Genomic DNA, 20,615 nt, shown 5'->3' on the forward strand with positions numbered 1-20,615 from the left:
CCCTATAAGATCATATCTGCCCAGGGATAGAGGAAAGGGAAGAAGACTGCAGCAGGCAGCCCATTCCCAGGAACAGAAGCGTTCCACCGCTTCTGACAAGTTCTCAGCATGGCGCTGAGACCGTACAGGACCCCTGGATCCTACAAGTAGTATCCCAGGGGTACAGATTGGAATGTCGAGACGTTTCCCCTTCGCAGGCTCCTGAAGTCTGCTTTACCAAGGTCTCCCTCCGACAAGGAGGCAGTATGGGAAAAAATTCACAAGCTGTATTCCCAGCAGGTGATAATTAAATTACCCTTTCTACTACAAGAAAAGGGGTATTATTCCACACTATATTGTGGTACTGAAGCCAGAAGGCTAGGTGAGACTTATTCTAAAAATTTTTTTTAACACTTACAAAGGTTCAAATCAAGATGGAGTCACTCAGATCAGTGATAACGAACCAGGAAGAAGGGGACTATATAGTGTCCTGGGACATCAGGGATGCTTACCTCTATGTCCCAAATTTGCCCTTCTCACTAAGGGTACCTCAGGTTCGTGGTGCAGAACTGTCACTATCAGTTTCAGACGCTGCCGTTTGGATTGTCCACGGCACCCCGGGTCTTTACCAAGGTAATGGCCGAAATGATGATTCTTCTTCGAAGAAAAGGCGTCTTAATTATCCCTTACTTGGACGATCTCCTGATAAGGGCATAGTCCAGGGAACAGTTGGAGGTCGGAGTAGCACTATCTCGGATACTGCTACAACAGCACGGGTGGATTCTAAATATTCCAAAATCGCAGCTGATCCCGACGACACGTCTGCTGTGCCTAGGGATGATTCTGGACACAGTCCAGAAAAAGGTGTTTCTCCCGGAAGAGAAAGCCAGGGAGTTATCGAGCTAGTCAGGAACCTCCTAAAAACAGTGCATCATTGCACAAGGGTCCTGGTAAAAATGGTGGCTTCCTACGAAGCAATTCCATTCGGCAGATTTCACGCAAGAACTTTTCAGTGGGATCTGCTGGACAAATGGTCCGGATCGCATCTTCAGATGCATCAGCGGATAACCCTATATCCAAGGACAAGGGTGTCTCTCCTGTGGTGGTTATAGAGTGCTCATCTTCTAGAGGGCCGCAGATTCGGCATTCAGGATTGGATGCTGGTGACCACGGAGCCCAGCCCGAGAGGCTGGGGAGCAGTCACACAAGGAAAAAATTTCCAGGGAGTGTGATCAAGTCTGGAGACTTTTCTCCACATAAATATACTGGAGCTAAGGGTAAATTTAGAATGCTCTAAGCTTAGCAAGACCTCTGCTTCAAGGTCAGCCGGTATTGATCCAGTGGGAAAAACATCACGGCAGTCGCCCACGTAAACAGACAGGGCGACACAAGAAGCAGGAGGGCAATGGCAAAAACTGCAAGGACTTTTCGCTGGGCGGAAAATCATGTGATAGCACTGTCAGCAGTGTTTCATCCCGGGAATGGAAACTGGGAAGCAGACTTCCTCAGCAGGCACGACCTCCACCCGGGAGAGTGGAAACTTCATCGGGAAGTTTTTTCCACATGATTGTAAACCGTTGGGAAATACCAAAGGTGGACATGATGGCGTCCCGTCTGAACAAAAAACGGGACAGGTATTGCGCCAGGTCAAGAGACCCTCAGGCAATAGCTGTGGACGTTCTGGTAACACCGTGGGTGTACCAGTCGGTGTATGTGTTCCCTCCTCTGCTTCTCATACCTAAGGTGCTGAGAATTATAAGACGTAGAGGAGTAAGAACTATACTCATGGCTCCGGATTGGCCAAGAAGGACTTGGTACCCGGAACTTCAAGAGATGCTTACAGAGGTCTTATGGACTCTGCCGCTAAGAAGGGACTTGCTTCAGCAAGTACCATGTCTGTTCCAAGACTTACCGCAGCTGCGTTTTGTCGGCATGGCGGTGGAAAGCCGGATCCTAAGGGAAAAAGGCATTCCGGAAGAGGTCATTCCTACCCTGGTCAAAGCCAGAAAGGAGGTGACCGCACAACATTATCACCACATGTGGCGAAAATATGTTGCGTGGTGTGAGGCCAGGAAGGCCCCACAAAGAAATTTCAACTCGGTCGTTTCCTGCATTTCCTGCAAACAGGAGTGTCTATGGGCCTCAAATTGGGGTCCATTAAGGTTCAAATTTCGGCCCTGTCGATTTTCTTCCAGAAAGAATTGGCTTCAGTTCCTGAAGTCCAGAAGTTTGTCAAGGGAGTATTGCATATACAACCCCCTTTTGTGCCTCCAGTGGCACTGTGGGATCTCAACGTAGTTCTGGGATTCCTCAAATCACATTGGTTTAAAACCAGTCAAATCTGTGGATTTGAAGCATCTCACATGAAAAGTGACCATGCTCTTGGCCCTGGCGAGTGTCAAATTGGTGGTTTTTTCTCAAAAAAGCCCATATCTGTTTGTCCATTCGGACAGGGCAGAGCTGCGGACTCGTCCCCAGTTCTCTCCCTAAGGTGGTGTCAGTGTTTCACCTGAACCAGCTTATTGTGGTGCCTTGCACCTACTAGGGACTTGGAGGACTCCAAGTTGCTAGATGTTGTCAGGGCCCTGAAAATATGTTCCAGGACGGCTGGAGTCAGGAAAACTGACTTGCTGTTATCCTGTATGCACCCAACAAACTGGGTGCTCTTGCTTCTAAGCAGACTATTGCTAGTTGGATGTGTAATACAATTCAGCTTGCACATTCCGTGGCAGGCATGCCACAGCCAAAATATGTAAATGCCCATTCCACAAGGAAGGTGGGCTCATCTTGGGCGGCTGCCCGAGGGGTCTCGGCTTTACAACTTTGCCGAGCAGCTACTTGGTCAGGGGCAAACACGTTTGCTAAATTCTACAAATTTGATACCCTGGCTAAGGAGGACCTGGAGTTCTCTCATTCGGTGCTGCAGAGTCATCCGCACTCTCCCGCCCGTTTGGGAGCTTTGGTATAATCCCCATGGTCCTTTCAGGAACCCCAGCATCCACTAGGACGATAGAGAAAATAAGAATTTACTTACCGATAATTCTATTTCTCGGAGTCCGTAGTGGATGCTGGGCGCCCATCCCAAGTGCGGATTATCTGCAATACTTGTACATAGTTACAAAAATCGGGTTATTATTGTTGTGAGCCATCTTTTCAGAGGCTCCGCTGTTATCATACTGTTAACTGGGTTTAGATCACAAGTTGTACGGTGTGATTGGTGTGGCTGGTATGAGTATTACCCGGGATTCAAAATTCCTCCCTTATTGTGTACGCTCGTCCGGGCACAGTACCTGGCTGGCTTGGAGGGGGGTCATGGGGGGAGGAGCCAGTGCACACCACCTGATCGGAAAGCTTTACTTTTGTGCCCTGTCTCCTGCGGAGCCGCTATCCCCATGGTCCTTTCAGGAACCCCAGCATCCACTACGGACTCCGAGAAATAGAATTATCGGTAAGTAAATTCTTATTTTTACTCCACCACCTATTGCACAATGTGCTGCCCATAAGCTTTTCCCCTATCAGTTTTGGGTCGCTATTCACAACACCAACAGACAATGGGCCTAATTCAGACCCGATCGCTAGGCTGGGTTTTTTGTACAGCTGGCGATCAGGTCTAAACTGCGCATGCATATGCAACGAAATGTGCAGGCGCGTCGCATGAGTACAAAGTGCATCACCGCTCAGCATGGCCGTTTGCAAGGAGATTGACAGGAAGAAGCCATTTGTGGGTGTCAACTGACCATTTTTTGGGAGCGGCTGGAAAAACGCAGGCGTGTCCATCCATTTGCAGGGAGGGTTCCTAATGTTTATAGAAACAAAAATTGGTCCTTCCAAAGAGATGGGGAACCAAGGAGAAAAAGCCTCTTTGTGGGTGCACTCTTTCAAAAACAATTTATACGTTTATTTGTAAATATTTATTGTTTAAAAAAATATAAATTTTATTATGACAATTAAAAATAATGTGTATAGAATAAGGGAAAAAAATTTACCTATTGGTATACCCTAAAAATTAAACAAATAAAGTACAAGGTGATTATGTGTCATTTATTGGACTCCTCCAAAGTAATAATTATCTCAAAAGATTCTTTATGATAGTTTGTAGCATCCCCTGTGAACAGTAGTGTGTTTTAGAGTAAAGGAATTGATTCCAAAGCTCTTGACACTGGATGCAATTTAATAAAATCTGTAGTGGAGGAGGATTAATTAATTGATTATCTGCTAGGCGAAAATCTATATGCTAATAATCATAGTAGGCAAAGAAGTTTACATAACAACAATTCTGTTTGTTACCGACTGTATAGAATATTACACACTGATGTGTGGATGTTTACTTAATAAATATCAGAAACCACACATCCTGCAATAGATAGCCGTAACTGTTAATCATTATACAAATGCTGCATTAATATCCAAATATCTTGCAAGTGCATGCAGCAAATGAAAGATGTTTCATAATGATAAAAAGTTGTTACTTAATAAAAAACAGAAATGACACATCCTGCAATTGGAAACTGTAACTTGTGATACCTAAATAAGACACTCTATTTGTATCAATAAATCTTACTGATGTATAAAGCAGGATTCTGTCTGCTGTGTCAGTTTAGGACAAGTGGTGGTTTTCACTGCAAGGAGAGGTAATTGAGGTAATAAGGTAAATCTTGGAGAGTACCCGTGCCGTGATTCCACTCACTTCTGCTGCCTTCCCATATGTGAACAATGGTCACAGTGAATGGGAGGTGAGAGAGTCAGTGGCCGGAACGGGTATGAAGAAAGACAGTGGCGTTACTTGCTTTTGCCGGGATACGGTGAGGGGTTATCCTGATAACAATTGTCATTGCAGGAAAAAGCCCACTCCCGACCCGCAATGAGTGCGCGCCGAAATACCTCAGGTGCGAGAAGTTCTAGTTGTTATAGCCCCCGTGGATGTCCTTGCTTGAGACGCGTGTGGGGGTTTCTGCCTGTGAGTCCGGGTCCGTGATTGTCACACGGGAATCCGGAAAAGACGTCAGGATGACGTCAGAGTATCTGTGAACGAAGCGGACGTACGTTTCACCCTAGCCGGGCTTGGTCACCTTGTGTCCTATTGTGGTTGCTGCCGTGTTTTATGCCGGTTCTATCCAATGAGAATGGGAGCTGCCAAGATTAGTGTTTGAATTGCAGCAGAAGTGTCTAACTGAATTAATCAATTTAATTAATTAATAGCATAATAAGATAAATTTATCAATAATCTTAGAGGAGCTAATCTACTAAACGACGTTTATGGTTTTGTGAGATAATGTAATTGAATTATGATGGAATGAATAAATAAAAATTATATGAATAAATAGATGAATAAATGGAAAAATAAATAGATAATTAGAAAATGAAAAATATTAAATAATAATAGGTAGAATAAAAAATAATAATAATAATAAATAATTAATAAAATGAATATTTAATGACGAACTATTTGTGACTTTTTTAGCAAAAAGGGGAATTTATGATTAGTGATGATTCCTTACAAAAATCGAATAAAAGGAATCATTGCAATATAAAGAAAAATAAGGAAGAAAAGGGGCGGGTTTATTTATTAGAGAAAAAAAAGTTTTTTTCTTTTTCTTTGAATACTGAAGATTGCAATACATTGTTTGCATATGTGGGTGAAGATACCTCTAATACGAGCACATATAATATATAAAGATAAATTAGTAGTGGACATATAATGTAATGTAATGTAAAGATATAAAGTGGATACACTCTTGTACGTATATGTATGTATATAATAGCAGTTGCACATCATGGTATTTGATGCTTAAAGAGAACTAATAAAATTTGTAATATTAAGAATTTATTGGTTATATCCAAGTAATTGTCTGGTAATTAATCCAGATTAATTTAATTAGAATTGATAATAGTTTATAATGATCAATAAGTTGAATATGTGGGATCCACTATCTTGACCGATATTTAGTACTGAAAGTTTTTTTGCTGTTTTGTATGAAGTCTTTAAGTGGTTAAAAAAGCCCCATAATGTATATTTTCATTTAGTCCCCTTGGTGAAAGGGATCCAAGCCTGAAGATCCATTTGCTCTCTTTTTTCAAGAGCTCCTTGTTCAGATCTCCACCTCTCAGGCCCAGGAGTACTTTTTCTAAACCAAAGATTTTTAAATCATCTGAGCAACCATGGTGTACTTTATGGAAGTGTTTTGCCACTGTGGTCAGAGGTCTCAGTTTTTTAATATCGGATTCAACGTTCCTGATTGTCCCTATATGTTCCAGAGCTCGTTGCTTGAGCATTCTTGAAGTCATTCCCACGTAATAAATATGGCAAGGGCAAGTTATGCAATAGATGACATTCTTTGTCTTGCAATTGAAAAAGTCCTCTATGGGTCGAGATATACCATATTTGTCCATGATTGAATCCTTATGCAAAATATGTCTACAAACTTTGCAGTTGCCACATGGGAAACTGCCTCTGATGGTAGCTTCTTTCGGTGGTCTAGCTTCAAAGTGACTTTGAACTAGTCTATCCTTGAGACTTGCAGACCTCCGCCAGCTCATCTGTACTTGTTCTTTCAGTATTTTATCCAAATCAGTATCTGTATGTAACACTGGCCAGTGTTTTTGGATGATACTTTTGATTTCACTCCACTCGGCACAGAAGTTGCCCACAAAACGGATTTCAATATCTTGTGGTTGGTCCTTTGTGTTTTTCTTTTTAAAAATTAGCGAGTCTCTGCTGGTATGTCTGATGTCTCTTAGTGCCTTCTTGATGGACCTGTTGCTGTATCCCCTACTTCGTAGTCTATTGGATAGCTCTAGACTTTTTTCTTGAAACGTTCTCTCATCAGAGCAGTTCCTCTTTAGCCTCAAGAACTCCCCTTTAGGGATATTTTTGACTGTGGGTGGGAAGTGGGAGCTGGAGTGATGAAGTATGGAGTTGGTGGCTGTAGGTTTCCTGAACAATTCCGTACCAACAATATTATCCGGGTCACGGAAAATGGTGAGGTCCAGAAAAGGGATCTTATCCTTGCTAACCTCAAATGTAAATTTGAGATTTAAATCGTTGACGTGCAAGTCTTGTACAAAAGACCCCAAAGATTCTTCGTCACCATCCCATATGAGTAATATGTCATCTATATAGCGAAGCCATAATAGAATCCTCCTGGTATGATGGTCATTTTTTTCTTGAAACACAACTTCCCGTTCCCACCAGCCTAAGAATAAATTTGCATACGTGGGTGCACAGGATGCTCCCATCGCTGTCCCCCTTGTTTGTATGTAAAATTTATTGTCAAAAATGAAGTAATTATAATGAAGGACAAAATGCAATAGGTCCAAAATAAATGAGTGAAAATCCGTTAATCCTTCCATTTCCATAAAGTATCGAATTGCTGCTAAGCCTTTTTGATGATCAATTGAAGTGTAGAGTGACTCTACATCCATACTGACAAGGAGATGAGTCTCATCTAGCCTGATGCCATGAATTTTCTGTAGGACATCCGTGGTGTCTTGGACATAAGAAGGAAGAGTAGTTACATGGTGTCTTAATTGTACATCTATAAAGACACTTGCCTGTTCAAGGAGGCCTCCAATCCCAGACACTATGGGTCTGCCTGGGGGTTTGGTAATACTTTTGTGTGTCTTGGGTAGGAGATAAAAGGTTGGAATTTTGGGATGGTTTATTTTCAAAAATTGGAGTTCTGATTTTGTAATGATGTTATTTCTCCATGCATTCTCAATGAGCCTTGTATACAATGTCTGAAAATTATCTGTAGGGTTGAAGAGCGTCTTCTTATAACAATTTTTGTCATTGAGTTGCCTGAGAGCTTCCTTCACATACATATCTTTGGGCCATAGGACCACATTACCTCCTTTATCGGATTGTTTGATTTCTATGTCATTCCATGATTCGATCTCATTAAGTGCCTTTCTTTCAATACTTTTCAAATTATGATGTAAGGCCCCCTTATGTTTTTGATGTAATCCATCCAAATCCTTTGAGACCAGATTTATAAATACCCTCACCTCCGGGCATATGTTGTCCTGTGGAAAGAAGTTTGATTTCCTTTTACAGGTTGGTCTCGTAGTTTCCCCTACGGATTCCATTTCCCTGGTGTCCTGTAATTCTTCAAGAATAGATAATGCCACTAATTCTTCTTCAGAAAATGGAAAATCTTGGTTCTCCAAGTCCATTGTGGCCTCTGGATTGTTTGTCTCTTCAGGAGTCAGGGAGATAGCCGAATAGTTTTTATTAGCATGAAATTTTGCAAGCAACAGTTTCCTGCCAAACAAATGTAGGTCCTTGTCCCATTGGAACCTATCAAATTTTTTAGTTGGAGCAAAGGTAAGACCTTTTGACAACACTTTGCTATGAGCTTCTGTTAATATATGTTCTGATAGATTGATAATCATGAGATTATCTTCAGTATTTAATATTTCCTGCGGTTCCGTATGGGGTAATGGGATGGTGGTGGGGAATCCCATCTTTGGGCCCCTCTTCCTCTTCTTTCCCCCCCTCCTCGACTTCCTCTTGGACGTCCCCTTTTGGGCCTGACTTCCTCTAAAAAAGGAAGGAGATGTGCGGTTTGGTATCTATTGATCTCAGACCGCGATCGATTATCACCGAAATCCTCTTCAGTCCCTGAGGAGTCGATCTCAGAGGAGGAGGCTTGTTCCTGGTTGGATGGTCTCTGGGATCTTTGTGGTCTATTCCACTTGAAAATCCTACCAGAACTGAAATCCTGTTGATCTCTACTGAATTTGGATTTTTTCCTTTCAATGATCACCCTTTCATATTCCTGTAGTTCTTTCTTGTTCTGTTCAAAAATATTGAAATCCGTTTTGTGGGCAACTTCTGTGCCGAGTGGAGTGAAATCAAAAGTATCATCCAAAAACACTGGCCAGTGTTACATACAGATACTGATTTGGATAAAATACTGAAAGAACAAGTACAGATGAGCTGGCGGAGGTCTGCAAGTCTCAAGGATAGACTAGTTCAAAGTCACTTTGAAGCTAGACCACCGAAAGAAGCTACCATCAGAGGCAGTTTCCCATGTGGCAACTGCAAAGTTTGTAGACATATTTTGCATAAGGATTCAATCATGGACAAATATGGTATATCTCGACCCATAGAGGACTTTTTCAATTGCAAGACAAAGAATGTCATCTATTGCATAACTTGCCCTTGCCATATTTATTACGTGGGAATGACTTCAAGAATGCTCAAGCAACGAGCTCTGGAACATATAGGGACAATCAGGAACGTTGAATCCGATATTAAAAAACTGAGACCTCTGACCACAGTGGCAAAACACTTCCATAAAGTACACCATGGTTGCTCAGATGATTTAAAAATCTTTGGTTTAGAAAAAGTACTCCTGGGCCTGAGAGGTGGAGATCTGAACAAGGAGCTCTTGAAAAAAGAGAGCAAATGGATCTTCAGGCTTGGATCCCTTTCACCAAGGGGACTAAATGAAAATATACATTATGGGGCTTTTTTAACCACTTAAAGACTTCATACAAAACAGCAAAAAAACTTTCAGTACTAAATATCGGTCAAGATAGTGGATCCCACATATTCAACTTATTGATCATTATAAACTATTATCAATTCTAATTAAATTAATCTGGATTAATTACCAGACAATTACTTGGATATAACCAATAAATTCTTAATATTACAAATTTTATTAGTTCTCTTTAAGCATCAAATACCATGATGTGCAACTGCTATTATATACATACATATACGTACAAGAGTGTATCCACTTTATATCTTTACATTACATTACATTATATGTCCACTACTAATTTATCTTTATATATTATATGTGCTCGTATTAGAGGTATCTTCACCCACATATGCAAACAATGTATTGCAATCTTCAGTATTCAAAGAAAAAGAAAAAAACTTTTTTTTCTCTAATAAATAAACCCGCCCCTTTTCTTCCTTATTTTTCTTTATATTGCAATGATTCCTTTTATTCGATTTTTGTAAGGAATCATCACTAATCATAAATTCCCCTTTTTGCTAAAAAAGTCACAAATAGTTCGTCATTAAATATTCATTTTATTAATTATTTATTATTATTATTATTTTTTATTCTACCTATTATTATTTAATATTTTTCATTTTCTAATTATCTATTTATTTTTCCATTTATTCATCTATTTATTCATATAATTTTTATTTATTCATTCCATCATAATTCAATTACATTATCTCACAAAACCATAAACGTCGTTTAGTAGATTAGCTCCTCTAAGATTATTGATAAATTTATCTTATTATGCTATTAATTAATTAAATTGATTAATTCAGTTAGACACTTCTGCTGCAATTCAAACACTAATCTTGGCAGCTCCCATTCTCATTGGATAGAACCGGCATAAAACACGGCAGCAACCACAATAGGACACAAGGTGACCAAGCCCGGCTAGGGTGAAACGTACGTCCGCTTCGTTCACAGATACTCTGACGTCATCCTGACGTCTTTTCCGGATTCCCGTGTGACAATCACGGACCCGGACTCACAGGCAGAAACCCCCACACGCGTCTCAAGCAAGGACATCCACGGGGGCTATAACAACTAGAACTTCTCGCACCTGAGGTATTTCGGCGCGCACTCATTGCGGGTCGGGAGTGGGCTTTTTCCTGCAATGACAATTGTTATCAGGATAACCCCTCACCGTATCCCGGCAAAAGCAAGTAACGCCACTGTCTTTCTTCATACCCGTTCCGGCCACTGACTCTCTCACCTCCCATTCACTGTGACCATTGTTCACATATGGGAAGGCAGCAGAAGTGAGTGGAATCACGGCACGGGTACTCTCCAAGATTTACCTTATTACCTCAATTACCTCTCCTTGCAGTGAAAACCACCACTTGTCCTAAACTGACACAGCAGACAGAATCCTGCTTTATACATCAGTAAGATTTATTGATACAAATAGAGTGTCTTATTTAGGTATCACAAGTTACAGTTTCCAATTGCAGGATGTGTCATTTCTGTTTTTTATTAAGTAACAACTTTTTATCATTATGAAACATCTTTCATTTGCTGCATGCACTTGCAAGATATTTGGATATTAATGCAGCATTTGTATAATGATTAACAGTTACGGCTATCTATTGCAGGATGTGTGGTTTCTGATATTTATTAAGTAAACATCCACACATCAGTGTGTAATATTCTATACAGTCGGTAACAAACAGAATTGTTGTTATGTAAACTTCTTTGCCTACTATGATTATTAGCATATAGATTTTCGCCTAGCAGATAATCAATTAATTAATCCTCCTCCACTACAGATTTTATTAAATTGCATCCAGTGTCAAGAGCTTTGGAATCAATTCCTTTACTCTAAAACACACTACTGTTCACAGGGGATGCTACAAACTATCATAAAGAATCTTTTGAGATAATTATTACTTTGGAGGAGTCCAATAAATGACACATAATCACCTTGTACTTTATTTGTTTAATTTTTAGGGTATACCAATAGGTAAATTTTTTTCCCTTATTCTATACACATTATTTTTAATTGTCATAATAAAATTTATATTTTTTTAAACAATAAATATTTACAAATAAACGTATAAATTGTTTTTGAAAGAGTGCACCCACAAAGAGGCTTTTTCTCCTTGGTTCCCCATCTCTTTGGAAGGACCAATTTTTGTTTCTATAAATGTTCAATACCTCTGGGGTCGCACCGCCAACATATATAGAAATTTTCTGTTATACTGTATTGAAAATTATGAAATTCTGATACTGTTGGCTCAACATGATTTAAAGAAATCAACGGCAGCAGTGCAGGCAAACTCAAATCCAGGGTTCCTAATGTCAATTCCGGTCCCGGACAGGCTGAAGTGATCGCAGCGGCTGAGTAAGTCCTGGGCTGCGCAGAGACTGCACAAAATCTGTTTGTACAGCTCTGCTACATATGCAAAGCGAAAGTACACTCCCCTCTGGTGCGGCGACTATGCGAACGCAGGACTGCAAAAAAAACCCTAGCGAGCGAACAGGTCTGAATTAGCCCCAATACCCCAAACTGCATCCTTACATAAGACTCCCGTTCTTATGTTTCCTTACTCCTGTTCCTCTACCTACCACACTGCCGCAGTTCACTCATTTTATTCCCTACCAATACTGAGAATGTCAGGTAAGTACCCTTTCAGTTAGTGTTAGGCAACCTAGAGGTAACACAATTAGAGTACAATTTGTTCCAAGCTAAATACTATACAGGCACAAGACTGTAACAGGACACAATCTGAAGTCTCCTAGAGGAACGCTTACACCCAGTTATAGGAATAAAAGGATTTATACAAGGTAGAAAGCCCAAACCACTCCTGATATGTGAACGCACATTTTTACAAGTGACACTTGAGACTAATCCTTATAAAATACATTGAACGGGTAAATTATGTCACTCTCAAACATGAGCTTATCTGTAAGGATCTGTATATTGTTGTACCTGTTACCAATGCAAGGCTTATGTCAGGTGTTAATACATCAGTAATTAGGCCATGTAACTGGATAATTACTCACCAGAAGACATCTACTGTACAGAAACACAATCAATACAGGACATAATAAGCCAAATAAAAAGGATGATATTTACCGACGCTGGCTTTAAGGAATTTGTTTCCAATTCTTTGGTCCATTCCGATGGCCCTGGCGACTTCTTCTACATCTGCGCCCGTCGCCTCACACAAAGCACTGATAGAGTTAATGCTGCTGATCCTCTGAGCGAGAAACGCGTTGGCAGCCTAAATACAGTACAGTACGGAGTTGGCAATAACATTTCATGTAAATAAGCAGTTCAAGCCAATTTCAAAAGGACTCCTTTGTATTTAGGGTACTAGATTAGGATAGATCATATAATCTCCAGTATGTGATATGTTCTTACAGTCATGCGCGCTTTGCTCCGGTAATATACAGGGTGATTCAAAAGTCGCAGTACACCCTTATCAAAGTCGCAGTACACCCTTATGTCTTAAAAACTGCAGAAAATAGGAAAACCAACTTAGATTCAAGATGGCCCATTATAAGATGGCGCCCATGTTCGGTAAAAGATAGCCCACCTCACACATACCTTAATGGAGTATTCAGTTTTCCCATTTCCTGCACAGTTTTTGAAACAAAAGGGTGTACTGCGACTTTAAATCACTCTGTATATTCCATTGGGGAGAATATAACAAAGAAGTGCGGCTATGCAACAGTCAGAGCCTCTGTATTACCGTCATCCTGGCAGATTGGTGAGGGCAGCACAATACAAATGCAGTGACATACAACACCTCCACTTTCTATAGCTAGATGCTATATTGAACAGAGTACTTACCAGCTTAGACAGCTCAGATGACCAAGTGTTAGTGGTTATAATTTTTTCCGAGGGGACCCAGTTCTCATATACAGCACAGAGAGCACGCACAGCCTTTTGCCCCTCCGGGGTCTCATCTCCACCAATCAGCACGCGGTCGGGATTCTTAAGATCTTTAATTGCTGTACCTTCTGCCAGGAACTCTGGGTTAGACAGCACCTAGAATGGAACCGAAATGATAAAATTAATACAAATGCCAAATAGCCATCTAACAGATAAGACATATAACGAACCCGTCTATACAATGCAAACCAGCAACTTGTCAGAAAAAGATAAAACAAAAAAGTATATTGCATCCTGTCGGAGGATTGTAACATCAAGGTGCTAATTTATTCAGCACTGTATCAGGGGATAGAAATGTATGGATCAAATACCATCAGCTATAGGGTCCAGCGCACGTATATTCTTACCTGGAGATTGAGATCCGGTTTTGTGTTGGCATCAAATATCCGCCGAATGCTCTCCGCGGCTCGCACTGGCACCGTGCTCTTTTCTGTCACAATTTTGTAACCATTTGAGTTTTGAACGATTCGCCGGGCACAAGCTTCAATGTATTTCAGATCTGCAGCCCGGCCTTTGCCCATGCCGTAGGTCTTTGTTGGGGTGTTAACCTGCGGAAGGGTGGTAAAGGTAAATTTCATTTGTCCTAACGCGAACTATAAATGGCTAAATGATTATTATATTGACAGATGTACATACTTTTCATTTTACTCTATAGTATAACCTCTGTACAAAATGCATCCCATTGCAAATGATAGCACAGATCTCATGCAACAATAACACCCTATAAATGTCACTTTATCGCTTTCAGTAACTTAGCTCTGTAAAATAAAATCGGTTATTCTGTAGTGCAGTCCATACAAAGCACGGACAACCTCACTGCTCCCATCAGCTGGTGCAAACTTCCGCCCATAAACGTGGGCATCTCGCTGCACGAATGCATGCCGTTTGGCGGAAATCAAGGCAATCACCTCCCCCCACTTCCACTAACTATAGGTGTCCCCCAAGGTTCTGTTCTTGCTCCTCTCCTTTTCTCTCTATATACGTCCTCTTTAGGTGAACTCATTAGCTCTTTTAATTTACAATATCATCTCTATGCTGATAACACTCAAATCTACCTTTCCTCCCCTGACCTCTCCCCTGCTCTCCTCACTCGTGTATACAAACGTCTCTCTGCTATCTCTTCTTGGATGTCCCAGCGCCTTCTTAAACTCAACATGTCTAAGACTAAGCTGATCATCTTCCCTCCCTTCCGCATAACCTCACCTCCCAAAATCTCATTATCTATTGATGGCACTACTATCTCCTCTAACCCCCAAGTGCGCTGTCTTGGAGTAATCCTTGACTCCTCCCTCTAATTCAAACCACACATTCAGCACCTCTCACAAACATTTCCAGGATTAGACCCTTTCTCATCCAGGATGCCACCAAGACCATTATCCACTCACTGGTCATTTCCAGACTGGACTACTGTAATCTCCTCTTATATGGCATCCCTGACACATACTCCACTCCAATCTATCCTCAACGCCAGGCTCATCTGCCTCACAAATACCTCTCTCCGCTCCAATAAAGTCCTCAACGCTGCAGCCAGGCTCATCTTCCTCACTAAATGCACTACGTCCACATCCCCTCTCCTGCTAGCCCTTCACTGGCTTCCCTTACTTTTCAGAATCCAATTCAAACTTCTCACACTCACAAAGCCCTCACCCACTCCTCTCCCATTCACTGAGCTTATTTCCCTTTACTCTCCCACCCGTCCTCTTCGCTCTGCTAATGCACGCTGCCTCTCACTCCTACCTTCAAGATTTCTCACGTGCTGCTACCTTTCTCTGGAATTCCCGACCTCTCCCCCTCAGACTCTCCACCTCTCTACAAAACTTCAAACGGGCTCTCAAGATCCACCTCTTCACCAAACCCAGCCAAATCTCATCCTAACCCTCTGTTCCACGCTCACTGTCTACCCCATCTGTGCCACCCCTGTCTGTCTGCCCCTCCCCTTTAGAATGTAAGCTCTCACGAGCAGGGCCCTCAACACTCATATGCTTATCCTTCTCTTACTTACCTAATCCCATGGCTTCCGTCACCCTGATGTCAGTGTTATCTGATGATGTAGCTATGTTTATTTACCCGGTACTTGTCCTAGATTGTCTTCAGCTGTAAATCACTATTGTCCCATTTTGATTTTTCATTCATGTACTCTGTAATTGAGCGCTGCCGATCCCTTGTGGCGCAATATAAATAAAGGATTATAATAATAATAAAAAATATTATTATTATTATTATTATTATTATTATTATATGTTGCCATAACTGATTCTGCCCTTCGCTTTAAGATTTTGTTGCAACAGGGTTCTGGGAGCAGCTATAATTTAGAAAGACTGAGCCAATTATTGAAAGGGTTGACACTTGCTTAAGTCATATGTTATTGTAGATGTTACGGACATTCTGCATATTTAAGTACACAAGAAATCCTTACCGAAATGAAGACGAGGTCAGCCTCTTGTATTGCTCCATCAATATCCGTGGAGTAGAACAAGTTTTTTCCACGACAGGACTCAACCACTTCTTTCAAACCCGGCTGCAAGGAAACAAAAAAAAAAAAAAAAAAGCGAGAAGTCTAAAATGTCATGGTCCAAACAAATGGATAAATAACATTTCAATGGTCCATCATGCATTTCCCCCATAATGTTACCCTACTACTCCTTTTCCAATTACATAAATTAACAATGATAGCAAAACCAACATGAAAGGGACAGCACTAGTATAATGTCTGCCAGCGTCGGGACAGCGCTAGTATAATCTCTGCCAGCGCTAGTATAATCTCTGCCAGCGTCGGGACAGCGCTAGCATAATCTCTGCCAGCGTCGGGACAGCGCTAGTATAATCTCTGCCAGCGTCGGGACAGCGCTAGTATAATCTCTGTCTGCGTCGGGACAGCGCTAGTATAATCTCTGTCTGCGTCGGGACAGCGCTAGTATAATCTCTGCCAGTGTCGGGACAGCGCTAGTCTAATCTCTGCCAGCGCTAGTATAATCTCTGCCAGCGTCGGGACAGCGATAGTATAATCTCTGCCAGCGCTAGTATAATCTCTGCCAGCGCCGGGACAGCGATCGTATAATCTCTGCCAGCGTCGGGACAGCGCTAGCATAATCTCTGCCAGCGTCGGGACAGCGCTAGTATAATCTCTGCCAGCGTCGGGACAGCGCTAGTATAATCTCTGCCAGCGTCGGGACATCGCTAGTATAATCTCTGTCTGCGTCGGGACAGCGCTAGTATAATCTCTGCCAGTGTCGGGACAGCGCTAGTATAATCTCTGCTAGCGCTAGTATAATCTCTGCCAGCGTCGGGACAGCGATAGTATAATCTCTGCCAGCGTCGGGACAGCGCTAGCATAATCTTTGCCAGCGTCGGGACAGCGCTAGTATAATCTCTGCCAGCGTCAGGACAGCGCTAGTATAATCTCTGTCTGAGTAGGGACAGCGCTAGTATAATCTCTGCCAGCGTCGGGACAGCAATAGTATAATCTCTGCCAGCGTCGGGACAGCGCTAGCATAATCTCTGTCTGAGTAGGGACAGCGCTAGTATAATCTCTGCCAGCGTCGGGACAGCAATAGTATAATCTCTGCCAGCGTCGGGACAGCGCTAGCATAATCTCTGCCAGCGTCGGGACAGCACTAGCATAATCTCTGCCAGCGTCGGGACAGCGCTAATATAATCTCTACGAGCGTCGGGACAGCGATAGTATAATCTCTACGAGCGTCGGGACAGCGCTAGTATAATCTCTGCCAGTGCTAGTATAATCTCTGCCAGCGTCGGGACAACGCTAGTATAATCTCTGCCAGCGTCGGGACAGCGCTAGTATAATCTCTGCCAGCGTCGGGACTGCGCTAGTATAATCTCTGCCACCGCTAGTATAATCTCTGCCAGCGTCGGGACAGCGCTAGTATAATCTCTACGAGCATCAGGACAGCGCTAGTATAATCTCTGCCAGTGCTAGTATAATCTCTGCCAGCGTCGGGACAACGCTAGTATAATCTCTGCCAGCGTCGGGACATCGCTAGCATAATCTCTGCCAGCGCTAGTATAATCTCTGCCAGCGTCGGGACAACGCTAGTATAATCTCTGCCAGCGTCGGGACATCGCTAGCATAATCTCTATCTGCGTCGGGACAGCGCTAGTATAATCTCTGCCAGCGTCGGGACAGCGCTAGTATAATCTCTGCCAGCGCTAGTATAATCTCTGCCAATGTCGGGACAGCTATAGTATAATCTCTGCCAGCGTCGGGACATTGCTAGCATAATCTCTGCCAGCGTCGGGACAGCACTAGTATAATCTCTGCCAGCAGCCGAGAGATCAAGTGCAACATCAAACCTGAAGACTAACAATTAGCAATAGAGGAAACACATGCTACATACCCCAACACTTTCCACTGCATACCTCATCAGCCCTACACCTTCTATTGACATGTATAAGTACAGGGGTAGGCAACATCCGGCACTCCAGTTGTGGTGGAACTAAACATCCCAGCATGCTCTGCCACATTTTTAGCATGACCTAACAGCAAAACTGTAGCAGGGCATGCTGTGATGTGTAGTTTCGCAACAGCTGGAGTTTTGCACATTACCTACCCCTGTAATACTGTGTACATGATTTCCTGCAGCGTTCATCAATAATTACTCTGCTGTGCCATGTTTTCTGCGGTTTGATTTATTTTTATATACAGCATGGAGTTAGTTGTTTCCTTTGCCTTTGGATGGGACAGGACTGCTCTGTGGATACAGCTGAGCTGTGTCAGTCATGGCAGTAAAACAATTAGATCATATAGAGAAAGCAAAGCATTACATAAAAGTTGTAGAAAAACATATCAAGTCATTAAAGTTGTCGTAATTTGAAAAAAAAAAAAAAAAAAAGCCAAAAAACTATGAACTCTGTAATGAAATTTTTCTTATACACCGAGTAACAGATTAGTCATCGACCAAGTGGCTTGAACTTCTGCTTGGATACAATATATGTGTCGCTTTGCTGGTCATTTCCTGTAATCTCCATGTCTGAGTGGTTACAGATGTGTCACAGTTGTGCCAGCTCAGTAGAGTACAGATCATATCCCCCTAGTGGACATTCTTAGAAACACATCTAAAAATAAGAATTTACTTACCGATAATTCTATTTCTCGGAGTCCGTAGTGGATGCTGGGGTTCCTGAAAGGACCATGGGGAATAGCGGCTCCGCAGGAGACAGGGCACAAAAAGTAAAGCTTTCCGATCAGGTGGTGTGCACTGGCTCCTCCCCCTATGACCCTCCTCCAAGCCTCAGTTAGGTACTGTGCCCGGACGAGCGTACACATTAAGGGAGGAATTTTGAATCCCGGGTAAGACTCATACCAGCCACACCAATCACACCGTACAACTTTTGATCTAAACCCAGTTAACAGTATGATAACAGAGGAGCCTCTGAAAGATGGCTCCCTACAACAATAACCCGAATTAGTTAACAATAACTATGTACAATTATTGCAGATAATCCGCACTTGGGATGGGCGCCCAGCATCCACTACGGACTCCGAGAAATAGAATTATCGGTAAGTAAATTCTTATTTTCTCTATCGTCCTAGTGGATGCTGGGGTTCCTGAAAGGACCATGGGGATTATACCAAAGCTCCCAAACGGGCGGGAGAGTGCGGATGACTCTGCAGCACCGAATGAGAGAACTCCAGGTCCTCCTTAGCCAGAGTATCAAATTTGTAAAATTTTACAAACGTGTTCTCCCCTGACCACGTAGCTGCTCGGCAAAGTTGTAATGCCGAGACCCCTCGGGCAGCCGCCCAAGATGAGCCCACCTTCCTTGTGGAGTGGGCCCTTACAGATTTAGGCTGTGGCAGGCCTGCCACAGAATGTGCAAGTTGGATTGTGCTACAGATCCAACGAGCAATCGTCTGCTTAGACGCAGGAGCACCCATCTTGTTGGGTGCATACAATATAAACAACGAGTCAGATTTTCTGACTCCAGCTGTCCTTGCAATATATATTTTCAATGCTCTGACAACGTCCAGTAACTTGGAGTCCTCCAAGTCACTTGTAGCCACAGGCACTACCATAGGCTGGTTCAGATGAAATGCTGACACCACCTTAGGGAGAAAATGCGGACGAGTCCGCAGTTCATGGTGGGTGGTATCTATCACATGGAGCGCCACATGGATCTATATTAAACCAGGAGGGGAGATATAAATAAATAAATCAATCAATATTACTTATTTGTCACTCTTCCTCGGACGATAGGTCTCTTCCAGACACTTCTTTCACTCCCGTATGTTCAAAATATGGGGAAGAAATAAATAGTATGGCATGTGTAGTACAGTAAATTTAATGACATAAAAACAGAAAGACAAATTGTGCAAATATGCAGAGGTTATCCAGTATAATGCTCAAGTGATCACATATCACATATGAGCCAATAATAAAGTGCAAATGACAATGGAACTTTCAAACAGCCACGTCCCAAGTCCCAGTGGAAGTGTGAACAGACTTAAAAATTACCAGAAAGCAATGAGAACCGGTGGAAAACAGTTCTCATTGTAAGTTCTTTAATATATCACCAGTATAATCCTCCCGGGATAGGCAGTCTGGGATGGGTTCCTGGTAATCGTCAACTCCTCCACATCAAACAGAAAGGACTCCAGGATAAGCTGTTCCGGTGAGAGCCAACGCGTTTCAACCCTGTACTTAGGGTCTTTTTCAAGGCAATGAATCAAAATATCCTCTTACTGTCCATCCTTATAAAGGTGAATATGTCCAATCCTCTTGTTCCATAAAACACACCTCTCCCATCAACCAATAGGAGATGGTGTTATTCAAAGGGAGGCCTAAAGTCCCGCCTGCCTCCTGTATTGATCTCGTTTGTTCTCGGCGGTCCGCGGCGTTCCGAGACGTCACTTCCGCTTCTCAGCGGAAACGCGTCACCGGCGCCGTTTCCATGGATACCTTGGTATTCATACGGCTCACTCGTTGCGGCGTCGTTGTCATGGTTCCCCTATTAGGTGGAACGGGTTATCGACGCCATCTGTTTGGGCTCTTTATCTGAAGTTGCACTCAAAAGGTCTTTTCTTTCCAGTTTATCTACTTCTTGCATGGCTTGCTCTACTTTCTCCATTTTGTATCCATTATTGTTGAATCTATTCTTCAGTTCGACGGTCTGCTGTTTGTACACTGTTTCTTCCGTGCAGTTCCTTTTTAACCGTCTCAGTTGTCCATGTGGGATGGAGTCTAGCCAGTTCATAT

At 42.4% G+C, this 20,615-nt stretch overlaps 1 protein-coding gene across 1 annotated transcript in view; it reads right to left on the reverse strand.

Moving 5' to 3' along the window:
* The window catches only part of UGDH (UDP-glucose 6-dehydrogenase), a 54,189-nt gene that overhangs the window by 10,874 nt on the left and 22,700 nt on the right, over positions 1 to 20,615 (reverse strand). Inside the window, exons 3-6 of the mRNA XM_063922790.1 lie at positions 15,818 to 15,919; positions 13,749 to 13,949; positions 13,300 to 13,497; positions 12,580 to 12,727 (exon numbers count right to left, since the gene is read on the reverse strand). Coding sequence (XP_063778860.1) covers positions 12,580 to 12,727; positions 13,300 to 13,497; positions 13,749 to 13,949; positions 15,818 to 15,919 — 649 coding nt within the window. The remainder of the gene's footprint in view (positions 1 to 12,579; positions 12,728 to 13,299; positions 13,498 to 13,748; positions 13,950 to 15,817; positions 15,920 to 20,615) is intronic.

Source organism: Pseudophryne corroboree, chromosome 1 (genome assembly GCF_028390025.1).
Source record: "Pseudophryne corroboree isolate aPseCor3 chromosome 1, aPseCor3.hap2, whole genome shotgun sequence".
Taxonomy (NCBI): domain Eukaryota; kingdom Metazoa; phylum Chordata; class Amphibia; order Anura; family Myobatrachidae; genus Pseudophryne; species Pseudophryne corroboree.